At 37.5% G+C, this 18066-nt stretch overlaps 3 protein-coding genes across 4 annotated transcripts; 1 reads left to right on the top strand and 2 right to left on the bottom strand.

Moving 5' to 3' along the window:
- Nucleotides 1–492: 492 nt before the first annotated feature.
- Nucleotides 493–4979, bottom strand: nln (neurolysin (metallopeptidase M3 family)). The gene is made up of 13 exons (XM_020921883.2): nt 4761–4979; nt 4103–4350; nt 3883–4031; nt 3473–3577; nt 3276–3378; nt 3039–3199; nt 2779–2914; nt 2171–2537; nt 1904–2105; nt 1626–1812; nt 1402–1530; nt 1189–1325; nt 493–1126 (listed from the first exon to the last, which is right to left on the bottom strand). Exons 1-13 carry the CDS (start codon nt 4811–4813, stop codon nt 989–991), a joined length of 2115 nt encoding a protein of 704 aa, XP_020777542.1. The 5' UTR covers nt 4814–4979; the 3' UTR covers nt 493–988.
- Nucleotides 4829–10420, top strand: sgtb (small glutamine rich tetratricopeptide repeat co-chaperone beta). The gene is made up of 13 exons (XM_020921581.2): nt 4829–5035; nt 5172–5258; nt 5848–5953; nt 6026–6129; nt 6208–6283; nt 6360–6459; nt 6640–6744; nt 6836–6974; nt 7045–7107; nt 9273–9310; nt 9399–9482; nt 9614–9730; nt 9801–10420. Exons 2-12 carry the CDS (start codon nt 5205–5207, stop codon nt 9723–9725), a joined length of 981 nt encoding a protein of 326 aa, XP_020777240.2. The 5' UTR covers nt 4829–5035; nt 5172–5204; the 3' UTR covers nt 9726–9730; nt 9801–10420.
- A 1316-nt stretch (nt 10421–11736) lies between these two features.
- trappc13 (trafficking protein particle complex subunit 13) lies at nt 11737–17791 on the bottom strand. 2 transcript variants are annotated; one of them, XM_020921579.2, is made up of 13 exons: nt 17679–17791; nt 17242–17310; nt 16477–16576; nt 16321–16405; nt 16114–16241; nt 15950–16022; nt 15653–15697; nt 14042–14059; nt 12984–13117; nt 12704–12902; nt 12490–12590; nt 12102–12249; nt 11737–12017 (listed from the first exon to the last, which is right to left on the bottom strand). In XM_020921579.2, the coding sequence occupies exons 1-13, from the start codon at nt 17722–17724 to the stop codon at nt 11910–11912; spliced, it is 1254 nt and encodes a 417-aa protein (XP_020777238.1). In that variant the 5' UTR covers nt 17725–17791; the 3' UTR covers nt 11737–11909. The 2 variants fall into 2 exon arrangements, with proteins under 2 accessions (XP_020777238.1, XP_020777239.1); XM_020921580.2 differs by lacking the exon at nt 14042–14059.
- Nucleotides 17792–18066: the final 275 nt, after the last annotated feature.

Below are 18066 nucleotides of genomic sequence, written 5' to 3'. Positions count from 1 at the left end.
TCACTTCTAGTCCAGTAGGGGCACAGTCTATCCAGTTCATCCTACATACACTGGACAAACGGCTCTCCATCATGGACACTCCTGCTCACCCACTGCACCAGACTACTTATGGACAGAGGAGCTTGTTCTCCAACAGGCTCCTACAGCTTTGCTTAAACAGTGGGAGATACAGGACTACATTCATGTCATACTCCCTACAACTTTTTTTTTTTTTAATTACTTTTTCTTTTTTTTTTTTTTAAATGAACATAAACATTCATATAATTATGCCTTATTTGACACCTGTCTCTTGCTATCTTTTTTGGTACTTTATAATGTATTATTACCATTTGTATTTTTTACTCTCTGTTATTAAGTTATATAGTGATATGTGAGCTACTGTGTTCAAATAATTTCTCTTGTGGATCAATAGTTAGTCTAAGTCTAAATGCAGTGTTTTTATAGGATTAACCTTCAGAAAAGAACATTTAAAATACAAATAATTATAAACAGTTTCATTAGATGTTCTTTATTTCTACAAAACCTACAAAAAATATACATTACATAATAAAATAAGAACATTTCCAAATATATTAACAAAAACAAAGAAATAGAACAAAGCCATGGTGGTGGTCATTGCAATACCAAATGATGGTAATATCAGGAAAATGGAACATGAGAAACTGGAGAAGTACCAGGGGCTCAAGAGCTGGAGAAAGCCTGGAAGGTGAAGGCATGTGCGCATGGTGATCAGAGCACTCGGGGCTGTAAGCCCCAAACTAGAGGAGTGGTTACAGCAGATTCCAGGAAAAATATCAGACATCTCAATTCAGAAGAGTGCAGTACTACGAAGACACTAAACAGCCCCCATGAGGGTGAGAGGGACCAACCAACATGAAAGCTGAGGAACCCTTTTTGTCTATATCTGCATCTATATATGCATATACAAGCTTCTCTGGAAAATACTTAAATATTGTTAATACTATTTCATGGCAGATGTTTTATGATGTCACAAAGATGGCACAAGACCTTTACACTGGAAAAATGCATCTTGACAAGGAGCACGTCCAAGAAATGTTTTCAGCATATCCATCCCATCCACAGAACCACCAGCTTCCAAAATAATCCTTCTGTACTCTTCACCAACCTGTAACATGTGACAACATGTGATTGGCGTGCCTTACCTTTCACAAAACCAATAATGTGTACCTTTGAATTCATGATTCCTTCTTTTTTAAAACGACTGAAGTATATATCCATGGAGTAGACCTCACTCCACAGGTAGCTGTAATATTGAGCATCATAGCCTCCAGCCAAGTGGCTAAAACTGGCTGTCATGTTAGTACCTGTAAAAAACACAGCAAATGCTATTTATATGTACTTCTGACATTTACAAAACATAATTAAATTATTTATAATTACCTGGTGTTGCTGGAACACCAAGAATCTCCTGGCAGTACTTTGCAAAGACATCTGCAGTTTTTGCACCAGGGTTATGGTGAAGATACTGATCCACCTTACTCAAAACAACCTGACGTAGATTCATCAATCCTATAATAAAGGCAATGAACAATTTTGTTTACAGCATGTGCAGCCCAAATCAGATATTTAAAAGAACATTTTAATATCTGGTAAGAGATACCGACCAGTGTTTGCTACTCTAGAAGAAATAAGTTTATCCAGTAAATTATCTGGGATTGGGCTTCCATCTTTGTAATGGCGAGACAATCTTCTCAGAGGCTCCTTCTCCCACACCCAGTTCTCGAGCATTTGTGAAGGTACCTCTACAAAATCCATCTCCACTTGCGTCCCACTAAATTCTGAAAACTTGGTCTGTTGCATAAATTACAGTTTAGCAATCTCTTACAGTAAGAAACTGCTTGCTCAAGCATAATGACCAATACTATAATAATAAATGTTTTACCTTAGAGCATAATTCATGCATAACATGGCCAAACTCATGGAAGTATGTCTCCACTTCGTGATGTTGAAGGAGCGAGGGCCAGCCTCTTCTGGGTTTGGTAAAGTTAGCAATCATGGCTGCCACTGGAATCTGCCGTTTGTCATCAGGTCTCGTACAACCCGGCCTCAAGCCAAAGCAGGCTGCATGTCCATACTTCCCTTCTCTGGTGGAAGATGTGTTTTAATTAATGAACACAGACAGCAGCTGGATCATCTTTAGATTTTGTACCTTGGATGCAGGTCCAAGTAAAACTGACCAATCTCCTCTCCACTCTGAGTGTCTTGTGCTGAAAAGAGCTTGACATTTTCATGCCACACATGTGCATGTTGGATCTCAGTGAATGTGAGGCCCAGAAGCTCCTGGTAAATACCAAACAGTCCTTCTGTCACCACATCTAGTGGGAAATATTCAATTAACTTGTCCTTGTTCACAGCAAACTTGAACTCTTCCACTTGATTCATATAATAGGGCAGGTCCCATGCATTAATTTGTCCATCGTAGTTGTAGCCCTTCATTAAACACTCCCTTTTCTTTAATGAAAGAATATATTTTCTCTCTTTGTTTCCGATGGGCTTCACCATTTCATAGAATGCATCTGTAATAAACAAAGTTTTAGATTTGGAAGCAAACAATCTTGTGTAAAAATGTATCAGTCATGGCTAAAATACGAAACACATAATTCATTGCATTCTTAATTACATATGTGTATTATCTTGTTACCACTTCAGTGAGATTATGGTGTCCGAAGCCATATAATTTAACATGACAGACATGATATATGGCGGTTGCACATGTACAGTATGTGTGCGTGTGCCGTGTTGGTGAACTTTTCATACCAAGAAAGTCAGACACATTGCTGGCATTCTTGGCCATGTTCATTTCCAGCACAAAGTTTACGTGGCTACTATATCCAAGTAAGCCTGCTGCCTTAGCTCTTAGTTTGATTAATTCTTCAAGGATCTCTGTATTCATCTGGAAAAAGTAAGATTTTATGTAAATGCGATGTACATTGCAGTAATGTTATGCACTATGAAAACTCTTGTTTAAAGAAGAAAGCTTAAGTTAATGAAATTATTTTGCTAAGAATAATAGTTACCTCCTTACACCTACTATGGAACGCTGTCTCCATCCTTCGACGTGTCTCAGGAATGTGACACCTTTTCATTAGGGGGAAATAATGAGGATATTTAAGTGTGACTATATACCGCCCATCTACCGTCTTTTCCAGTCCATTGATATATGTTTCTGCAAGGCCACCTTAAGACATAAAAGTCATAACTCACTTCTCAGCCAATCCTCACACTCAAATAGAGTAAATTATAAATAAACTTACTTAATTCTCGCTCAGTAAATACAAGAAAGGTGTTGTCCTCATTCAGATTCTTGTTAAATTCAATTGAAAGTTCACTAATCCTTTTAGAAATTATTTTAATATTCTTGAAAGGTAAATTAACAATTAATAAAAGACATTACATTTTAAAGACACTGGTGTAAATTTTACAGTATGTGATAAATACTTGAGCTTACTACCTCTTGAATATCTTTAGCCAAGTGTAACCCACTGCGTTTGCCAAGTGTAACAAGTCTATCCACAAACCGTTTTTCCTCAAGGCCGAGATCATTTTGGAACTTGGTCTGCAAAGGATTAAAAAATTAATAATAATAACTGTTTTTATTTATCCTATAGATCGTCACTAAATTGTTGTTTTAAGTGGGTCAGCCAAAGGCTCTTAAGCAGTAACATTTGGCATCTATAAATGATGGCCTCTTAAATTTCTTCTGCAGTCTATATGTGAACTAATGGAGGGATCAAATGAGGTGACACGATGTATCTACAAAAACATGTAGCAATATGAGTGACATAAAAATGTCAAATATATACTACATCATTGATTATGAGTTACGTCAACATGGATGGTGGTAAGTAATTAAAACTGTACCTGCAAGACAATAAGTCTGTTAAAAACATCTTCCCTCATATTTATCTCCACATCAAACTTGGACAGCCTCTTGTCAGCTTGTGTGCTTGCATCTCTGATGTCTTTAGAAGGACACACATATTGAGGGAAATCAAGGACATGCCGGGAGGCTAGAGGAGGAAATTATAATTATAAAGACAAACATGTTTAAAGATTTGGCAAGTAAATAGTATTTACTTACATGCTAAATCAAATTTAGCCATAGCTAATGGTTTCAAGGTGTTCTCAATACACACATCTTCGATCTTAAGAGATCCAATTTCATTGTAAATCTTGCTTATTCTTGTGATTATGTCATCAGTTTGTTTTTTAATCTGTTCAGGCGAGAGGTCCCATCTCATTGTGTACAAGTTTTGTATCTGGGAACAAGTTCGGGCAGGCATCACACATTTACTTTGGATGGTCATTTTGGAAAGAGGTTTGGAGAACCTGCAAAAAATAATACACTAATTATACATGTGTACAGCCTAACTATTACTCTTTTCAGATTAAATTAAACTACTCCTCTGCAAAACAGGTGGAAGCTTAAGTTGTAAATTCTTCAAGACATACTCGGTCACAGGGCATTCTTTCCTTCCTAAGCAGTGACCTTTCTCATGACCACTCAGTATACGGTTTCAATGCAACAGCAGCCTTTCAAAACACCTTTATAGAGCTGTAACTGAAGCTGCAAAGCCACTACATTAAAAAAACACAGCAATTTTGGCTGCTTAAAACGCTTTTAGATAAACACATTAAAATTAGCACTATAATATACATGAACGCTTTTAGTAAGAATAATTTAACCACAACAACAGAAAGATACGCAAAAAAGTGCATCATTAGTAGACTCCACTCACCTGTGTAATTTGTAAAAAGCTCGCAACGCACACATGCTAGCACAGCCATGCATTTCATCCAGTCCTCTTTCTTACTCTAGTGAAGTCTCTTCAGCAAAAGCTAGTACCTAGCACCCTCAGCAGTTGTTTTGGTCTGACTGACCGGTGTGGAAAATGCTTCTTATTTCCGCCGTTTGTGCGCAGTCGCAGAGGATGCACTTCTGGTCCATGATCTGGCTCCAGACTTGAACGAGCGCTCATGACGCGGTAAATGGCAAAGGCAGAGAAGCACTTAGGTAGGTGGGCGGGGGACAAAAGGGCGTCTTTAAGCAACATGCGATTCTTTAGGTATTGTGGTGGTGTGGCGCGCATTGCGTCCATCCTTTCCTCACCATTTAACTCTTTCAAGTGTCTGTTCTGTGCCATCACCAGGCTGCACCATCACCACTGCGCGGATGCAGAGGGATGACTGTATCTTGGCGATTTTACGGACAAGAATACATATGCGCGACCAGGAGCGTTAGTCTTTTCATTTGTCGATGTTTATTTAACATTTTGTGAGCGAATTTCTTTCCACTTTGGATGATGTTTTGACAGCCTATTACATCACGGTTGTGTATCACTGCATTTACGTGTGGCCAAACACACGCCGAGGGAGGAGTAAACTGTGCCAGCTTGGTCCTTGAGCATAACAACGCATGACATGAGCACGTGATGCTAAAATTTGTAGTTTATTTTTATTTTTGTGTGTGTGTACATATATATATTTATATATATATATATATAGAGAGAGAGAGAGAGAGAGAGAGAGAGAATTGCACTGTGCAACTTTTTTATGAGCCTATGGAAATGTTTTTGGATTGCCCGGTCTGCAGTATCTATCTAGCTTTTTTTTTTCAGTTGCAGGTGTTTATTATATTACTACTATATTACTGCAAAAATTGCCTGAACAGGAATCTCTCAACATACTTGCTTTGTAAATTAGCACCAATTTCTCACTATGGAGACTGACATGTGGAGCATAGCGGGAAAGCAATAACATTTCCATGGGGACAAGAGGATGACCCAACCTCAAAATAGTAATCTACTACCTACTGTCACTTTGTAGGTGAAAATGGCTGTGGAAAAGCGTCTGGCTTACTCAATTGTGCAATTTTTACGAGATCAAACCCATTCTGGAACCTTGAATTCTGATGAGCAAGAAAGCCTTGAAGGTCGATAGGTCTACTTATGTTCTTCAAATCTCCATTATTATTTAATAAATGACATGTGTACTTTTACAACAGTGGCAATACAATGTTTGGAGACTACGTTTAAGATCAGCTCTAGAGACAGTCACCTTGCTGTGTCTGAGCCCCTCAGAGAGATTTTTCATAACGCTTTGCTGAAGGTAGTGATGTCAACTCACTTATTAGCCAATAGTAAAATTCTTGGAATCAACATTAAAATATGTTCTTGTTTCCAATAGAATGACAATGTCACTATTCCAGAGACTTCTCCATCTCCAGAAGATATTGAGAAAGCAGAACAACTAAAAAATGAAGGTAATAGAAAAAGATATATGATCATTATTTTACAAGCCTGTATTGATATTATATTCACTAAACCTTATGCATTTAGGAAACAACCACATGAAAGAGGAGAACTACCACTGTGCATTGGAGTGTTACACAAAGGCCATTGATCTGGATTTGAGGAATGCTGTATACTACTCCAATAGGTACGTCCAATTACAATGTCTTTTCTCTCATTTTGTGTATATACTTATTTGTGACAATTGTATGTAAAAGGTGTTTTTCCACATTTCTGGCCACAGCTTTGTCTTGATCCTCCAATATATAAATAAAAAAATTATAATTGTATTGTAATTAAATATATGTATGTTGTTATCCATTTTCAGAGCTGCTGCTCACAGCAAGTTGGGTAACTACATAGAGGCAACTGGCGACTGCGAGAGAGCCATTAAGATTGACCCTACATATAGTAAAGCATATGGAAGGATGGGGTATGTACTTTTTTTTTTCTTGCGTAAGTACAGACCTTATATTGACTGAGTAGTTTATTTTGTTGTATTCATTTCATTTCTTTGGGTGTAGCTTGGCATTGACAGCAATGAACAAATATCCAGAAGCTATTTCATATTTTAAGAAAGCTTTGGTTTTGGATCCAGAGAATGATACATATAAATCCAACCTGAAAATTGCTGAACAGAAACACAAAGAAGCAACTAGTCCAGTAAGTAGAAACATTTAAAATACAATTTTGACTATGACTATTTATTTTTCTATTTCTTTGTGTGACACAGATAGCTGCAGGATTGGGCTTTGATATGGCCAGTTTGATTAATAACCCTGCCTTTATCAGCATGGTAAGTTCTTTAATTTTTGTTCAAACAAGAGGTTATAATATTTAAGATAACCCATTTTTAGGTTGTATGTTTTATGTAAGGTCTAATTTGTGTCTTGTTTGTATCTTACATATTGGCACTATAGTGTCTACACCATTTGGTATGAAGCATGTTTCTTTTCAACAATCCTGACCAGTTTGTTTGTACAGTTTTATAGATGCACATAGCACAGACCTGGGCAAGACTGTGGTCTGTTTTAATGCAGCCATGCACAATTTTTTAAATATTGCTATAGTGTTACGAACTGGTTCAGGGTTCGAACAAGGGAGAGTCCACACATGTTTAAAAAGAATACAAAAATAGATATTTATTTAAAAGCAAGGTGCAAATAAAGTCATGTCCGCGTGGTGGAGAGGAGAGAAGAGAGCGAGCAGTTTCCAGCAGCCAGTTTTTAAAGGTGGTGGGCCACACCCATAATCAGGTGCAGCTCGTTGGTTGGCCCTCCCACTTTGGAATCTGGAAGGGAGGAGGGAGAGAGAGCCCGCAGCAGCACAAACATGCACCCACAAATACTGGGTCATAACTAGGGGTGTCAAATTATCGCGTTAATTGCGATTAATTAATTACAGTCATATTTAGCGCGTTATGTTTTTTAATCGCGTTAATCTCATTTTTAATCTCTAACTTTAGTGTTTCTGTATGTGAGTTGCTTTATTATAAAACCTGTTTTTATGTGTTGTTGGGACAACAACACACACACGCACAAACAAAAAACACATTTATACATTTTTTAATTTCGGCAATTCCACTCATTATCGGAAACCCACACAAAACACGCGCAGTAAGAGCGACGTTTACGGCGTCAGTTGCACAATGGACGAGGTCGAAGAGCCAGTAGAACAGTGGCAGCAGTGCACAGGTAAAAACGCATTCGTGTCTTGGAAATTATTCTCCCGACGTGAAATATAAAAGAAAATAACAAATATAATATCGCCTACAACTTAAATGTCACTGGTGAAAACAACCTGCATAGACTCATGATGTCTGCACTACTGACCTATAGTGACCTGCCACATGAGGGGACACGCACACACGCACGCAAACACACACAAACACACACAAACACACACCTTCATCATCGTCATTAACCTGAGAACGCGCGGACCACGTTTCCTTCCGTAGACACTGCGCGGACACCGACGTGCTGCCGTGAGCCGCGTGTGGATCGTGTTTTCTCGCGTACGCTGCATAAACCGCGCTTCCTCCTGTGCGCCTCTAAACCAGAACTAACACCAAGACTAAAACCAGGACTAATTCAGTCCAGGACTAAACCAGGACTAAACCAGGTCTAAACCAGGACTAAACCAGAACTAAAACCAGAACTAAAACCAGGACGAAACCAGGACTAAACCAGAACTAACACCCAGGACTAAAACCAGGATTAATCCATTCCAGGACTAAACTAGGACTAAAGTAGGACTAAAGCAGGTCTAAACCAGGACTAAAACAAGGACTAAAACCAGTGATCTCATATATAAAGCATTTCTCTATCAATAATATTTTTAATATGGTTAAGGAAAGACTGGACTTTTTATTGTCTTTAAGTAGACAAAAGTTCAGATTTCCTCGTCTTTGCTACTTTACAGCAAACAGTTTCTTATTCATGGAGACTTGGGCTCAACAGCCAATTTGGAGAGATTTGTTAAACAATAAATGACTTTATAAAGTCACTTTTTTTAATCTATATCAGTCTTTTGATCTGCCACAATAATGTAATAATGAATTTAAATGAAAATACCTCAAATTGAAGGCTTTTCTCAGCAATTTTTAGGTGAGATTAAAATGAGATTAATTAGATTAATTAATTACAGATCATAATTAATTAATCTCTCAATTTTTTTAATCGCATGACAGCACTAGTCATAACATATAGTATAACACATTATGACAGTGTTTCCATAAAATACATGATAAAAAAGCCCGAATTAGCCAAGATTCTTTCTTTTTTTAAATTTCTAGTCCCCTGGATTTGTTACACCAATGATCACATTGGTCCAGCCCTTTGGCACATGCCTGGATTCGAATATGGCCCTATGGGAAAAAATAATTGCCCACCACTAATGTAGGCTTTTAGTATTAAGAGTTGGCCAAAGAGAGACTAGACAGATTTCTGTTTGTGTTCATAGGCTGCCAGTGTGATGCAGAACCAGCAGGTGCAACAGCTGTGAGTGGTCTCCTTTGTTTCACTGTACTAATGACCTAGCTTTTCTGTGGACAGACTTGAGTAACTATAAACATGTCACTGTGGGCAGTATGTCTGGAATGATGACCAATGCAGTTGGTAGGCCAGCCGCTGGAGTTGGAGGACTGTCAGACATTTCCAGCTTGATTGAAGCGTAAGTTTATTGTAAATGTTTTTATTGGTTTTAAAGTGTCAGTATTATTCAATTCCTTTGGTTTCATTTGACCCTGTCTGTGGTGCAAAGCATAATAATACATTAATTCATTTGTGCCCTGTCTCTGTCAGAGGGCAACAGTTTGCACAGCAGATTCAGCAGCAGAACCCAGAGCTAATTGAACAGCTGAGGAACCACATCCGCAGCCGCTCATTTAGTGGCAGTGCAGAAGAGCACTCGTGAGCAAAGTATGTATAGTAACTGAGATTAATTCAACCATTATTCTAATTTACAAATTTAACTATATCCTGTCCACAGCAGTCCACTACCTTTAAAGGCAACCCTATGGCGAGGATACAATCTGTAGACCCATTTGTTATTGACAACTTCACTGGAATGAAGAGAGGCATGAAGTTGAAGGCACTTTATTTAATGTGTATAAGTCATAGTGGTCAAGTGAAACTGGACCAGAAGAGACCACATCCCACTTGTATTCTCTTTCTGAGGAAAAGTGGTACATCTGCAAAATTTTCTTTTTCATTAAGCTATTATGCTTCAATGGTTCTTTTTATTGTGTAGACCCGGAAGCTTGTCATAATCTGTGAAATCTGAGGAATATCCTTATCATTAGGAAATATTTCTAATGGCATACGACATTTTAAAAGCATAACTGTTTATATAGTCTGATATTATTTTTGTAAATCTCAATTTGTCAATAGATTTTATTCAATGTCATGTACTGCTCATCAACAAATTTGTTTTAATTTCGTTTTTAGAATTGTACAGCCGAAACCATTCATATTATATTGCACCTTAGTAGAGAAAACTGCTCCTAAACCTAATCTGTCTTTACACTAGTGACAAGAGTATTGGTATTATTTATTTTGCATGCTCTAAAATCTAGTGTTTCAGATAGCAGTAATAACAAGAGTCATGTATGTCGGGATAAATCTTTTGACTTTGTGTAAATAAACATCTTGAAGTCTCATTTCATGGCAATCCAGTACCAAGAAGAGCATAGAAAAGCAAATATACAACACAAATTAGTGGGGACTCCGTCTTATGTGGGGACAAATTTCAAATGTATGTGTGAGAGAGAGAGAAGAGATATATGCACATGTCTGAAGGACAGCACAGAGGCACTGATCCTGGCTGCTCAGGAGCAGGCCCTGGGCACTCGAGCAATAGAGGCCCAGATCTACCAGACAAGACCCACGGTGTAGGCTGTGCAGAGAGGCTCCTGAGACAGTCCAGCACATAACTGCAGGGTGTAAGATGCTGGCAGGGAAAGCATACATGGAGCGACATAACCAAGTGGCGGGCATAGTGTACAGAAACATCTGTGCAGCGTACGGGCTGGAAACCCCAGGATCAAGGTGGGAAACACCTCCAAAGGTTGACCGAGCCAAGATCCTGTGGGACTTCCAGATACAGACGGACAGGATGGTGATGGCGAACCAACCAGACATAGTAGTGGTGGATAAGAAACTGAGCAGAGCCGTGTTGGTGGACATCGCAATACCAAGCGATGGTAATATCAGGAAAAAGGAACATGAGAAACTAGAGAAATACCAGGGGCTCAAGGAGGAGCTGGAGAGAGCCTGGAAAGTAAAGGCATCAGTGGTGCCTGTGGTGATCGGAGCACTCGGGGCTGTAACCACCAAACTGGAAGAGTGGCTACAACATATACCGGAAAAAACAACCACATCTCAGTCCAGAAAAGTGCAGTCCTGGGAACAGCAAAGATACCGCGCAGAACTCTCAAGCTCCCAGGCCTCTGGTAGAGGACCCGAGCTGAATGAGGGTGAGAGAGACCTACCTACCACTGTGGAAGGTGAGAAACACAGTTTATCTATCTATCTATCTAATTATATATATATATACATACATATATATATATATATATACACATACATACATATACATATATATATATATATATATATATATATATATATATATATATATATATATATATATATAAAATATAATATAATCTTTTTTTTTTTTATTAACTGAGACTAAAGTCTATGACATGTAGCAAGATCTATTTTTGCATCTTGCCTGTAAATAATCTTAAAAACATCCAGAAATCAAATAACAAGATTTTGGTGTGCGCAAAACTAACATTTCTTCAGGAGTGCAAAATCAGATCTGAAATACTGCACCAATGCAGCCCCAATTATAAGACACTGACAAATGTACATATAAAATCGGGAACTTTGTCTGATTGCTTTAGATATATTTTAAAAGCAATAGTGAAAACAGATTTTTATTATTTTTACACATACATAATCAATATTTTAAAACAGTATTTGTATTATTCACACTTCATTTTAAAATACAGTGGTAAGAATCCAAAGCGAAACATACATACTCGGTTATATTACTGGTCCTTCAAAATCTAAAATGCAACAAAATAAAATTCTAGCTCTCACTGCCTAAATATGGACAGACCACACATACTTGTGCAATATCATCATATTCATAGGTCCTCTTCAGAAATGTATCAGTAAGCCTCAATCCGGAAATACTCTAAAACAGACATAATAATGCAGGTAGAAGATATTTGTCCATGATAATTGTAAAAAAAAGTATTAGTAATAACCACTATTTTACCTGCAGTCCCTGTGCAGATGTGAGGAGTGCAAGAGGTAGAGACAAGGAGGCTCCAGGGCTCAGTTTGCCGAGCTGTCGTCCAGAAATACCACACCAGTGAATTGTTCTTGTATTGCACATTTCAAGCACCAAGTCCATTGTTCTTTCACTGAAGAATGCAAAGTTAAATATGATTATATATATATATATATATATATATATATATATATATATATATATATACACATACATACATATACATACACACACACACATATATACATACATACATATATACATACATATATACATACATATACACATTATATATCAATATATATATTTATATATATTTTTATATTAAAAATATACACACACAGACACATATATATTGTATTCTTGTATTTACCTGCAGTTAGTCACTTTACAGATAATGTCAAAAGGTTTCTCAAGATTCACTGTGTCAGGAATCATTTCCATTGATAATCTTATATCACCATACCCGGGGGCCTAGAGTCAATTGAGAATATTACTGAACAATAAGATAAAGCTCTAAAACTGTTTAAAAAAAAAAGAGAGAGAGAAAGTTTACAGACTATCTTCATAGAAAAGTCTTGAAATACCATTCTTTGCAGCTGGCTGGTCTGGAGTCTTCCCCTCTCACCGAGATTAGTCTTCCAAACAATATCAAGTTTTCCTATTACAGTCACTCCCTTTATTACTCCAGCCTTCTCAGCATACTCTGGCTTTGGCTTGAGACAATAAAGATACTGCCTTGTATCCATAGGCTGCAAGTATGACATCTTTCCAAATGTAGACTCTCTGGCAGTTGAATAAAGATGTTGGGCATCACCAAATTCACCAAAAACATGTATGTTGCAAGTATGCACAAAATGCATGTACCTGTGGTCACCGTTAGCAACAGTGTTGAGTTCTGTGACATTGTACATAATGGACGGCTCCAAAGAGACCTTCTCCATAAACATGGGCGAGGTGGTGATGTTCTGTATCTGAGCTTCCAGAAATACCTCATCTGTCTTAAAAGGTAAGGTGCTTTGTCATTTAACATGACATCTTATCTGAGGTGCATTGAGCAAATGTTAAGTTTGTTACCCATAAAATTCATTCCAGAGATGTACTATTAGTAACATAGTATTCAAGAGAAAACCAATGATAAAAGGCAAAACTGTTTTGCTCAGTGTACCTTTTAGGACACAGTGTTAATATAGAAGCAAAGTTGAGACTATATTGTGTATAGTGGCAGTTGTAAATCTCCCAGAACATTAAGAAACAATTTTAAAACAATTTAAACATTATAACCAACTATATATCAGATGAAATACAACATTCATTACATGTGTTCATTTGCTTATAAATGTGTGAGCTTCAAATTGTGTGGTTCAAAAAATGTGAGCTTTTTATTTATTTATAGCAACATAAATTGCCTATAAATTTGCATGAATATGGCTACCACGCAGTAATGTACAACCTCCAATATACACAAATACAGCTGGAAAAGCAATGAATCAAACATGCTTTTCATTTTCATCATTGCATTTGAGAATCAGATCAGCAATTCTTGCTCAGAACCATGCAAAGCCAACCATTTTAACTCAATCGCCATTTTCAAAAATAATGCAAAGCATAACATCGTGGTTATTTATCAAATTTTTGCCTGATTACATTATTCTTTTCCACCACAAATTATTATGAACAAAAATACTGAAAAGTGAGTTAATCATGAGTTGGCAAGTGTGGGCATCAAAGAAAGGACAAAATAAAAATTGTGGGAAATGCATTGTCATTTAAATGTTAATGATCTCTGTACTGATTTAAAATAATGCCAAGATAAAACTATAGAGAAGTTCCTCCAATTTTTACTTTGCACTTTTCATTTGACCATGAAGTAGGCAAAGAATGAAAAGAAGCTTATGTTGAATATTGACACAAAATTCAATTACCACAGAACTGAGGTCACTCTAATGGAAATGGAAATGAAATGGAGAAAAACAAAATAAACAAATGTTGTTACATGCCAAACTAATGGACAATGGACTAATTGACAACTACAACATTTTTCAGACGATAAGTCACACTTTTTTCATGGTTTGGGTGGTCTTAAATGGCAGTGCAACTTAATTTTCACACTGACAGCCAAGAGAGGGAACTTTCTAGGCTTCTGCTACTCCTATTACTCCTCATAGAACTATCATAAAATCTGGAAGATAAATCCAAGATTGTGTTCAATGGCCGTGGCGCATGGGCCCAAAAAAAAATTTCACTTCTGCATTTACTTCCTCAAAAGCGGCTAGCACCTCCTGCCCGTGTGACGTCTGTACCATGCACAGCATGAAGCGTTTGAACCAATCAGAGTGAGAGCTGCTGAGCACGGGCTCAGAGCGGGCTCAGAGCGGGCTCAGAGCGGGCTCAGAGCGGGCTCAGAGCGGGCTCAGAGCGGGCTCAGAGCGGGCTCAGAGCGGGCTCAGAGCGGGGCTAGGCTAACTCTTGAAAAGCAAAATTTTCGGCACTTTGAGGATTTCAAAATTTTAAAGTTTAGATTGTGAAAATAGAAAAGAATCCCTACAAAATCTGACCTTTGTGAAAGTTGTCAATGCCCTGTCAGCCGAACACAGGCAGCTTGAATTCCCAAAAAATGCATTACGTTTCTTATGTAAGAATTCTTTCTAGGCCCAAGCTCCTGGGAGCTGTAGTACCAATGGAGCGGCCACTAGTTGGTCTCGAGCCAGGAAAGAGGGGGAATGCCTAATCTAGTTATTATTATAGATCCATGTTACTCCTGTACCACTGTCACTTCGTGCTCTTCGCATATCTCCTGCAGAAAGAGCCACTGAAAATTCGAAGTGAGCGAGATACTTCTGACAACCAGGAGGTTGTACTATGCAACATTCCTGGAAGTCATTGGATGGATCGACAAAACATGGACCATCCTGTCGGGATTCAGAAAGGCCAGAATAATTCTCACTGGAACTGATGTCGAGTCTGATGACAGCTAGACAGTAGAGGCAGTGGCACTCCGTTTACCTCTGGAGGTCGCAGAGTTGCTCAGAAGTGACACCAAGGATGAAGAATTCGATGGATTTAGTGATTTGGAGTGAGATTAAGAGTTTGGTAAACCTGTTATCTTATGTCATTTATGCTATAGTTATCTGAATAACTGTTAGAATGTTACTAGACGCCTACTCAGCCTGTTGTTCTCTATTCTGTTGTTATTACTATAACTTGCCTTTCAAGATGAAATGTCGGTTCCTGGTCACTGATTTTATAAAATAAATTTCCCCCAAAAAGTGTGACTTGATATATATTTTTTTTCTTCTTCATTACTCAATTTTTGGCTGGTGCGACTTATAGTCCGAAAAGTACAGTACTAAAGTAAAACGAAAACAGGAAAAGCCCAATGAGATTTGCAGCTATAAAAAAACAATCTAAATGTTTTTAATGGATACTGGGGGTGTCCAAAGATAAAAACATATGTATTTTATCCCATAGTAAAATTCATCCAAAACACTGCTACAAACTACAAATGACAAAAAGCAATTAAATCATTAGCTTACCTCTGCATTGTAGAACTTTGTTTTAACATCAAGTGGTTTCAAAACCTGGTTAAAAATAGATGGCATACTGAATACTGGTGTTTTGTCTGACTGTCTCTCCATTAGGAAAATAGCTCACAACATAGAAAAACAAAAAGAAGAAAAGAGTGCACTGGGCAAGAGGAAGAGAATGGGGTTTTAAAGCTAACTACTAAATGACTTGCACTTAGGCTTGTGCTGTTATACACGTGTGGCATTTCTCACAGTTATACAAAGTTTCTAACTCTGTTGTTTGTTTATTGTGTATGTATAGCTCACCTGAAATTTAAAAAACTTCCGAAAATAGAGTTTCTCCCCATACTGCGTGGTATAGCTTACAGCACAGACTAGGCTGGAAATTAAAAAGGCACAGAAAGATGAAAAGTTGAAGTAGCATCATGAAGCAAATATTCATGTAATGTAATGTAGAAGATGGATCTCACATGTGTGTTCCAATTTCCTTTACTTCATGATGAATGACATCATCAATACAACATTCTGGTTTGAGTTCTGCCACTGTAGAGTTGGATGCAGAGAGGTTAAGCCTCTGTGAACTGGTTTGTAGATCCGCCTGTAAACAATAGTGAACTGTAAACAGGAAGTAAAAATGTGTTTTATTTAATCACTAACCACATCTAACTTCAACATACCTTCACAAGTATATCCTTTACTACTTGATTACTGTCATTGTGCACACTTATGTAACTGGAAAAGGTCTCTCCCAGGAAGATATTGCTGATAAGTGCAAATGTACAAAAGTAAATAACACATTACAATATTCAACAAAATATAATATTAAGCATTACCCAAAGTTTTGTGGTAGGGTAAGCATCTCTCCCAGCATCAATGTCTCTGCTCCTCTAATAGTTGAGGGGTCATCTCTCATAAGCTGGCTAAACAAATCTCCTATTGAAATTTAAAGAGTGAATTTTTAGTATTATGTTTTACTGTAAAACAAGAATCAAGATTAGAAATCAGCCAGACCCAGACATGTCACTAAAAAGTCAAAACTATGATCAAAGTAAGGTTGCTACAGTTAAGCCCTTAAGTTTTACGATATCTCTTACTTAATTTGACAACAACACTACAGTTGTATAAATAACTATTACTCGGAAATGTTACTGTGATTTATGGCCTGCATGGAGCTCAGTTACCTCTGCAGCCAGCATGTTGGTGTGTTATGTGCTTGGGCCAGAAAAAACAACAAACACTGAAATCTTAGAGTAGGCTTGACTTGATTTGGAAACTCTAAAATCAGCAGAAACCTCCAGTTAAAGGACCGCCTAAAATCCTGTGTGAATTTTTCTAAACACCTCAAAATTGTAATAATAAAATATTATTATTGGGTTCGTATGGTTCTTGGCTATTTGATCTAGGTACCTAACAAGCAGCATGAAAGCCTTCCAATGTCTAGAGAAGTAGTAACCAAATCTCCCCTGATGGCAGGGGGCTAGCCATCTTTAATAGTATACCAGAAATGCCTTCCATGTTATCCGCTTGCCCTGCTATGCTCGCACTGAAGACAGACAAGACAAGATAGACAAGTGCTTGATTTATATTTGGAGACTCACCAGGCAGATCACGCTCCTCACATGTGACTGGTAAATTTGTGAATAGTGTTGGTTTTGTTAAACGCATTACTGAAATATGGAGAAAGTGACAGGAGTAAAGTTAATGTTATGATACAGGTATTTGTACGGCAATATGAGTAATACTGAACCTTGTTTACCATCTACGTTTTTATTATCACCTAATCAATAACTGTTCTACAGGAAGATTAGATCTTATTCTAACAGTAAGACAAAGCACGGGCATTGCCACAAGAATGTTTGTTCATGTTTGCAGCTTGCAGCTTTATGATTTCCATCTGAAGGGTGAGTAAAATGCTGGCTGATGGACTATCACAGCAATAACATTCAAATCCTACGGTCGATCCACTTTTAAAAATATAAAAAATACTAGTCTATCACCATTATCTATTAAGAATAGCAACGTGATGTCGTTATACCTTTTAATGCGAGTAAGTGTTCCTGTTTCGTTTGATTTACATCCATTTTGAAGGAATATCGGCTATCTAGCTAAAATGCTAGTTTGATATGTAGCTTGACTGTACACTTTGACCTTTACCGGAAGTACATTATCTTTTCCTCCTTTTTTCCTTATAGTACAACTATGGATCTGCTACAACTTGCATCTCCCTGATTGGTTTACTTAGGATTGTATTTAGTTTGAGTAAAAATTATTAGTAATTGAACACAATTTATTTTTAATAAAAAGCATTATGTAGAACACGATCCATGCCATACACTCACAACACTGACCTCATGTGGCTAATTGCGGCATTACCAAAAAAGGGTAGACGACGTCAAGTAAATAAAGGCTTTTTTATTAAATTG

The sequence above is a fragment of the Boleophthalmus pectinirostris genome, unplaced genomic scaffold (genome assembly GCF_026225935.1).
Source record: "Boleophthalmus pectinirostris isolate CB_2022bp ecotype Guang Dong unplaced genomic scaffold, ASM2622593v1 HiC_scaffold_18, whole genome shotgun sequence".
In the NCBI taxonomy this organism is placed as follows: domain Eukaryota; kingdom Metazoa; phylum Chordata; class Actinopteri; order Gobiiformes; family Gobiidae; genus Boleophthalmus; species Boleophthalmus pectinirostris.
This window is presented reverse-complemented; position numbering and strand designations above follow the sequence as displayed.

Excerpts from the sequence above, each read along its gene's own strand:
- trappc13 (XM_020921579.2), bottom strand. The coding sequence starts at position 17,724 with ATGGATGTAAATCAAACGAAACAGGAACACTTACTCGCATTAAAAG. Across the intron at positions 16,023-16,113 it reads AAGGAAATTGGAACACACAT|CCTAGTCTGTGCTGTAAGCT; the intron begins GTGAGATCCATC and ends TTTAATTTCCAG. Across the intron at positions 12,903-12,983 it reads GTTGCTAACGGTGACCACAG|AGAGTCTACATTTGGAAAGA; the intron begins GTACATGCATTT and ends TTCAACTGCCAG.
- nln (XM_020921883.2), bottom strand. The coding sequence starts at position 4,813 with ATGCATGGCTGTGCTAGCATGTGTGCGTTGCGAGCTTTTTACAAATTA. Across the intron at positions 2,538-2,778 it reads CAATGTGTCTGACTTTCTTG|ATGCATTCTATGAAATGGTG; the intron begins GTATGAAAAGTT and ends TGTTTATTACAG. Across the intron at positions 2,106-2,170 it reads TACTTGGACCTGCATCCAAG|AGAAGGGAAGTATGGACATG; the intron begins GTACAAAATCTA and ends ATCTTCCACCAG.
- sgtb (XM_020921581.2), top strand. The coding sequence starts at position 5,205 with ATGACTGTATCTTGGCGATTTTACGGACAAGAATACATATGCGCGACC. Across the intron at positions 6,460-6,639 it reads GCTGTATACTACTCCAATAG|AGCTGCTGCTCACAGCAAGT; the intron begins GTACGTCCAATT and ends ATCCATTTTCAG. Across the intron at positions 6,975-7,044 it reads ACAAAGAAGCAACTAGTCCA|ATAGCTGCAGGATTGGGCTT; the intron begins GTAAGTAGAAAC and ends TGTGTGACACAG.